This window comes from Sarcophilus harrisii, chromosome 2 (assembly GCF_902635505.1).
Source record: "Sarcophilus harrisii chromosome 2, mSarHar1.11, whole genome shotgun sequence".
NCBI lineage: Eukaryota > Metazoa > Chordata > Mammalia > Dasyuromorphia > Dasyuridae > Sarcophilus > Sarcophilus harrisii.
The window spans coordinates 456,175,099-456,182,797 of NC_045427.1; the positions used below are offsets into that span (position 1 = coordinate 456,175,099).

General features: G+C 36.2%; 1 protein-coding gene across 1 annotated transcript in view; it reads right to left on the minus strand.

The window, feature by feature from the left end:
• TDRD12 (tudor domain containing 12) overlaps positions 1-7,337 on the minus strand; it is a 57,117-nt gene extending 49,780 nt beyond the window's left edge. Inside the window, exons 1-4 of the mRNA XM_031954381.1 lie at positions 7,142-7,337; positions 6,332-6,394; positions 1,340-1,501; positions 567-703 (exon numbers count right to left, since the gene is read on the minus strand). Of these exons, the coding sequence (XP_031810241.1) occupies positions 567-703; positions 1,340-1,501; positions 6,332-6,355 (323 nt within the window). The 5' untranslated portion in view covers positions 6,356-6,394; positions 7,142-7,337. The remainder of the gene's footprint in view (positions 1-566; positions 704-1,339; positions 1,502-6,331; positions 6,395-7,141) is intronic.
• Positions 7,338-7,699: the final 362 nt, after the last annotated feature.

Genomic DNA, 7,699 nt, shown 5'->3' on the forward strand with positions numbered 1-7,699 from the left:
GCCCTGAAGTCAGGAGGATCTGAGTTCAAATTTGACCTTAGACACTTAATACTTCCTAGCTGTGTCACTTAGCCCCAATTGCCTCAGGGGGAAAAAAAAGAAAATCTAAATTATCTATACAGCTATCAAAATAGTTTCCACCAAAACAAAAACATGAAACAGAAAAAAATAAAGAGTTTAAGTAAAGAACAGATCATCATAAAAATCATAGAGCTAAGATAATCTTTTTTTCTAAGACTACATAGAGATTTTTTTTTACTTCAAACTTCCTATAGATATAATTCCAGGATTTGCCTTTTTTTCCCCAGAATTGTGAGGTCCTAGTTTTAAGTATAGCCCATGAGAAATTGGGTAAAAGAGGTTAAGCATCCTTTGTTTGATCCCTATCGTTTACTTTTCTTTCGCATTCATGGACTATAGAGCCAGTAAGTTTTTCTTTCTCAAAGCTATATGATATATAATCTCCTTTAATCTTTTCTCTAAAGACCTTGTATTCTAGTAGTTCAATTTACAGATTTAAAATTTCTTATATTAAATTAAAAAAAAGGTTCATGAGGTCTACATACTTTTTTGATTTTACAGGAATATATTTAGCAAAATCCACCAGGAAGCATTCTGCCAAATAATGATCTGCAGAGGACATAATTGACTTAATAACTGCCCTACACCAGCACTTCAGTTCCTGACAATAAACCACACAAGCCTGCAAAAACAAAAGATAAAAGTTTCTTGGTTGTACATTAACATCTCAAATCACAGAATTAGAGAACTAAAAGAGGTACTGGACAATCTTGAATGCAAACTCCTTATTTTTACAGATTAGGAAACTCCAATTCAGTATGGTTATCAAATGGCACAACTGCAGAAAGAATGTCCAGTTCAGTTCTCTTCCCACTACTATATCTTGTTGCCTCTTAATTTAGGAAAAGTTCTGAAGAGAAGAGTAAAGGAAATGCATTATCTTACCACTTTAAATAAAAACATTTCAAAAAACAATGTCCATGCTTAACTTCAAGGTACCACAGAGACTAGCAGTATAGTACAGTTTATAGAACTACAACTGTTTACAAATCCCTTAGCTCAAAAACAACTCTGTAAGGTCAGCAATACAAATGTGATGCTCATTTTATTGATGATTAGGCTAAGGGGTTCCCTGAATTTAAGCGGCCTTGAGCAAAATTGTACCACTAGTTAAGTAGTAGGGCAGGACCTGAACTTTAGTACTTATAAAGACACACAAGTATGCAGACTGCCTTTTTCTTCTCATACTACCACCATGGTTTGTTTTTTTCAAACATTTCCACCCACATTTCAAAATTATGCTGATAAGGATATTTACCTGTCCTTCTTCCAAAAGTAATGGCTTTACTTTTTCAACATCTTTATATATACTATTATAGAAAGTATTCATTTGAATATTTAACTTTTGGTATTCCATTTCATGATCTAAAAAGTTATCACATCCTTTTATAATAACCCAGAAGCATCCGGGATCTTCAATCTAATTTTAAAAAGAAACAAAATTAATAATTTAAAGGACCACAAAATATATGCAATTTTACTATCATAATATATATTTCTTTAAAAAATTCAAAATACAAATCTGCTTTTAATACTTAATAATAATAAACATATAATATATAATACATATTTAATAGACTCATTCATTTCTTAAGGGAAAAGGATTCTGAACTAAACAGCAGTATAAATTAAGAGGACAGGACTAGGGAAAGAAAACTAGAAAAGTATATGAAGATACTTATCAGTGTAATATAAAAGACTTCTTAATGAACTGCATGTACCTCCTCTTCACTCCCTTTGGAAACATCAATTCAACAAATACAAAATTCTAATAATGTAATCAACATTTTAAGTGAAATTTTTTTTTAATACTCCTGTTATTTCATGATGTCCCTCTTCTGAAACTCTAAAAAGACAATTCTAATTGAAGACTTAAGACTTCAGTCATCAAAGAGAAACCTATTGAGACTCTGGTTAATATCCTGGTCTTTGTCTACAAAGATTGTTACTGAATCTGATAATGGTAATGGCTAACAGTGTATTGTAGGAACATTTAGCAGGTACCTCTTTAAAACAAGTACAAGTAAAAAGAACTGGGGTGCAGTATCTGATAAGGTACTTCAACCCAATGTGGATATCATAATCTAAATAACTTCACCACCTGCTGCAAATCACTGTCTCTGCCTAAGATTAACATTGCTTAACCACCCCTAACACCACTTCCAAATGCATAGGATTAAACCATCAAAGCTGTTTTAAATATTAGGAATGTTTAACACTAGCAAAATCCTAGCCTTTCAGAATCCTGCTTCAGCAAACAAAATACAAGACACAAGTTAAAAAATTAGTATAATGCGTTGTGCCCGGAAACTCGGGCTCCACTCTAAAGACCACTTCTACACACCACACTAGAGCAACTAGAAGATTTTAGCACCTCGGACAACCCAAGGGTTAGCTTTCAGATGCATTTTAATTGACATTTAAATATTTCAGAAGCTCATACCATTCCAAACCAAAGAATCAAACTAGTCGGGGGGCCCTTGTAAATAAAAGGCAAGGCCATGATCCAAATTCCCCATTCATCTTTCTTCTGGCTGCCATCATTGCCTCCCAATGCAAAGTGCCAGAGCCGGCCACCCTTTACCAAGTTTCCAAAGAGCTTCAACTCTTATCCTTCAGCATCAAAAAGTACATTTAATGATATATGAAGGAAATAGGCTCCTATCGGGCTCAATGAAATAAACATATGGAATTCAGAGAAACAGTTCAAAAAGACTAATAGGACATAATGAAGACAAAAGACTGAGAAAAATCAACACAGAAAGACAATCGTAAATGAGAACGGCACTCCTAACTGACAATTTGATGACTCATCTTGGAGAGCAACTGATTAAATATTTCTTTCGTGCCATTGAAATGAGAAACACATAGGGCAGCTAGGGGGCGCAGTGGATAGAGAGCACCAGCCCTGAAGTCAGGAGGATCCGAGTTCAGATCTGCCTCAGACACTTAACTCTTCCTGGTTGTGTGACCCTGGGCAAGTCACTTAACCCAATTGCCTCAGTTGGGGGAGGAGAAATCAGGGACACATGTGGAGTGTGGCCAAATGACCACTGTGTGTCAATCTTGTTTAAGTGCTTTTGTTATTAAGAACTGTAGTGGAAGATGTCAGATATGCTGGGGAATGACTGCTCTTATAAACAAAAAGCATTAAATATCTCTGAGTCTGACAGCCAAGCTAAATAGTTAACTAGCCCTCAATGAGAAAGGGATAAAGGGATAAAGGCAACACTCATTAAGAGAAATTGTAAACCACCAAGACATGAAAAATTACTCTAAATCTTAAAAAGAAATCATTAAAAACTCACTAATCCATAAATTGCACTACTCAAGTAAACCTCACTCATAAAGACCCCACACACCCCAAAATAGTTTAGATTGAGTCCTGTACTTAGACATGGTGGCAGCAAATGGCCCTTCAGAAAACTATTATGATACAGTTTGTAACTGTAAATCCTGATTTGACTAAACTGTTTCCCCTTATCTAAATTATAAGGTGGGCTCATTCAAAGTCAAGGCAGCTAAGTGTAAAGTAGATGAAGTACTGGACCTGGAGTTTGGCCTCAGATATACCAGCTGTGAGACCCAGCACAAGTCTAACCTGGTTTGCCTCATTTTCCTCATCTATAACATGAATAGAGAAGAAAATAGCAAATCAGTCCAACATTTTTGCGAAGTAAACTCCAAATAGGGTCATGAAGAGCTAGACACAAAAGAAAGACTAACAAGCTATGGTACATGAATTTAATAAGAGTATTACTGCTTTGTAAGAAATGATGCTAATATGAATGTTTTGCATGACTTCCCACATCTGATTTCACAATGCTTGATTTCTTAATTGGTAGGAGAGTGATTCCAGGGTGGGAGAGAATTTGGAATTCAAAATTTTGAAAAATGAATATTAAAATTATAAACATAAACATAAAAACCCCTCTCTTATTCTAGCTGTGTCTTTAAGGGCTTTCAGTTAATCCTCTACAGAAGGGAGTGCTGTTTCTACATGTTTTGAACAATGAGTTACTGACACCACTTGCCTGAAAGCCAGGAATAATGACCTTTCTTGGATATATGCCTAGTATTGGGATACCTAGGTCAGAATAAAAACATTTTATTCAATGTTTTTAGAATTGATTCCAAACTGCTCAGCAGAAATGACTGGAAAATATCACTTCATACCTGGTCATCTTAGACTAAGATGACAGGAAAAGATAATGAATATTGAAGGGGATGTGAGAAAACTTGGACACTAACGCATTGTTAATGGAGTTGTGAAATGATCCTTCCATTCTGGAGAGCAATTTAAAACTATGCCCAAAAAGCTAGAAAACTGCATACCCTTTGACGCAGCAGTGTTTCTACTGGGCTTATATCCCAGAGAGAGGGAGGAAAGGGAGCCATATGTGCAAAAATGTTTGTGGCAGCCCTCTTTGTAGTGGCTAGAAACTGGAAACTGAGTGGATGCCCATCAATTGGAGAATGGTTGAATAAGTTATGGTACATGGATGTTATGTAATATTATTGTTCTATAAGAAACGATTTAAAGGATGATTTCAGAAAAGTCTGAAAAGAGTTGCATGGATTGATGCTGAGTGAAATGAGTAGAACTCTAAGAGATCATTGTACACAGTAACAAGATTATGTGATGATCAACTACATTGGACACGGTTGGTTCTTTTCAACGATGAAATGATTCTAGGCAATTCCAATAGATTTGTGATGGAGAGAGCAATCTGCGTCCAAAGAGAACAATGGAGACTGAATGTGAATCAAAGTTTAGTATTTTTACTTTTTAGTTATTTTTGTCTGTTTGCTTGGGTTTTTTTCCCCTCTCATATATTTTCCCTTTTTAATCTAATTTTTTTCTGTGCAGCTTGATGAATATAGAAATATGTTTAGAAGAACTGCATGTGTTTAATATAACCATATTGCTTACTATCTTGGAGAGGGAAGAGGAAAAGAGAAAAATTTAGAACACAAGATTTTGCAAAGATATATATTGAAAACTATCTTTGTGTGTATTTGAAAAAAAAAAAAAATGGTTGGACCAGTGTACAAACTAAGTTAAAAGTCAGGCTCTATTGTGAACAATAGTAAACTCTGTCTATGAAAATATGATAATAATAGCTAATACTTATATAGTCCTAACTATAGCCAGGCACTGGGCTTAACAGTTTACAAAATATTATCTTATTTTATCCTCACAACAATTGTATTACCTTATTTTATCCTCAGGATAAATAAATTCTGACAGGTGAGGCTACTCCTCTCATCCTTTCTACAAAGGAGCAAAGTGAGGTAATAGAGGTTAAGAGTCACTCAGGTAAGTAAGTGCCTGAGGCTGGCTCTGGCTCCAGGCCCCACACCCACTCCCAAACACAGGGAAGAAGCAGCCAATTAGTGATCATAAAATGAATGGATTCAACAGAAAGGAACCCTTGAGTCATTTGGCCCAAAACAGAAAAGTGAGAATCAGAGAGGTTGGGGGGTTAACCCAAAATTAAGGCTGTGAGAGCAGCAAAGCTGGGTCTCAAGGTGGATCTGATGACCTGAAATCCTTCTACAGATCTTCTACACCAGACCACACAGGCATGTTACAATTTCCAAGCCTCTTTTCCCTTTTCAAATTATTAGCAGGAATAACACTACTTCATCTAAATCTGGGGGTGTGATAGGAGCTATTGTGTAGTTCTATAAATCAGGGGTCCTCAAACTTTTAAAATAGGGGGCCAGTTCACTGTCCCTCAGACTGTTGGAAGGCCGGACTATAGTAAAAACAAAAACTTTGTTTTGTGGGCCTTTAAATGAAGAAACTTCATAGCCCTGGGTGAGGGGGATAATTGTCCTCAGCTGCTGCATCTGGCCCTCCCGCCGTTGTTTGAGGACCCCTGCAAACTATAGTGTTAAACTCAAAAAAAACAGGAGCAACACTAAACTCTATAGGTAGGGCATGAATTAACTTACAAAAAAAAAACCCATACATTAACATTATCTACGTTTTATTAGTTTTTTTGTTAAATGTTTCCTAATTAAATTTTCATCTAATTTGGACAGCGTAGGCTGTGGCTGAGTTTGACACCTCTGCATTAAAACAATGTTTTTAGACACTCTATCCAAGTTGTAGCTCAACTAAATGGCAAACTAAATCAGGTCACCTAAAAACTAAAATTCTACCTCAATTTGTGATAGGTTTCAAAAGGACCACAATTTTGTGATTTAAAAAATTTTTAAACTAGTTTTTTATATTGGTTACCTTGAGTATGAAAACTTCAATCATTTTCAGCTACTGATCTATTCTTCATCTGCACAGTTCTCTCTAGCAAAAAAAATTTTTTTTAATATATATACATATATATATATATACACATATGTACACACACACACACACATCATTAGATATCAATTAAGTCTGGATTAAAGCCCATCTCTTTATTCCTCAACCTAAAGGGATTCCATCTCTAAAGTTCTCTTCAGAATATATTTTTCCTCCTGCCTTCTAAGTCTGCTTCTCTGACCAGAAAAATAACTTTGAAAGTTATCGTTCTTTCACGGAAAAAAAAAGTATTTCTATCCAAAGATCCCTGACCTCATTGTAGATTCTCCACACACACCCATGCAGCTCTATAAACCTCTTGGTTTTCAGAGAAAGTTTCATAGGATTCTTTAAAGAATCCTGCATGCAACACAAAACCAAGTCTGATTCTTTTAGCATTTCATGAACACAAGCAAAAATGCTTTTAGTCCTGCAGCACATGATTAATTCAAAGGGCCTATTCCGTATCCAAGATAAGCAGAGCCTTTCAAAATCAGTAATAGATATTATGAAATTATCAAAATTATTTAATGCTATAATGGATATTATGTAATTATAGATTGGATAAAAATGCCTCCAATTACTTAAGAGCTACTGTTCGGCTAATTTAGTTTTTGCAGTCACACCTTTTTTTTTTTTTTTTTTTTTTTTTTGCAGGCTACTCAAATTTAAAAAACAATCACTAAATCTTGCAAATGGTTTTACATCCGTTTTCTCCTTTATCAGACTGGAAAAGACCTGGAAGATTACCTAAATTCTACCCTCTCTTCATAGCGAGGGGAGGTGAGAAGAGGAAGGTGCTTCTCTATACTTGACTCCTAATTAGCTGGAGCACATTCGAAGCTAAGCAAACGCACTGCGGACTTAGGCTCCACAGGGTCTTCTCGTCTTGTATAAGCATTCCCGCCTCTGCACGGGAAGGTCAATTTCACTGGTTGGGGATAAGAGACAGTTGAGCCCTCGTGATGCCTTTCATACTAGTCCCCAATTAAGAGACAAGTGCTTATGCTACCTTTGCACGGTGGTCAGGATACCCGGCGTTAAAGTCACAACTCAGCGGGCAGGCAGAGCCTCTAATATTGGTAAATGCGAGAGGGGATGTTTTTGTAAACAGGCGGGGCTGCTCGTGCTTGCCGAGCTCCTTTTAATCTTTCCTTTATATGCACGCCTGGGTGGCTAACAAAGTGTGTAACAATGAAGCTGCAACATTAGGCATCTCCATCGCTAAAAAGGAAGCCAGAGAGACTCGTAGCCCATCTTCCTAGGCAGTAGCTAACTGGCTTCCTGGCACTTTCAGTTTAAGGGGGC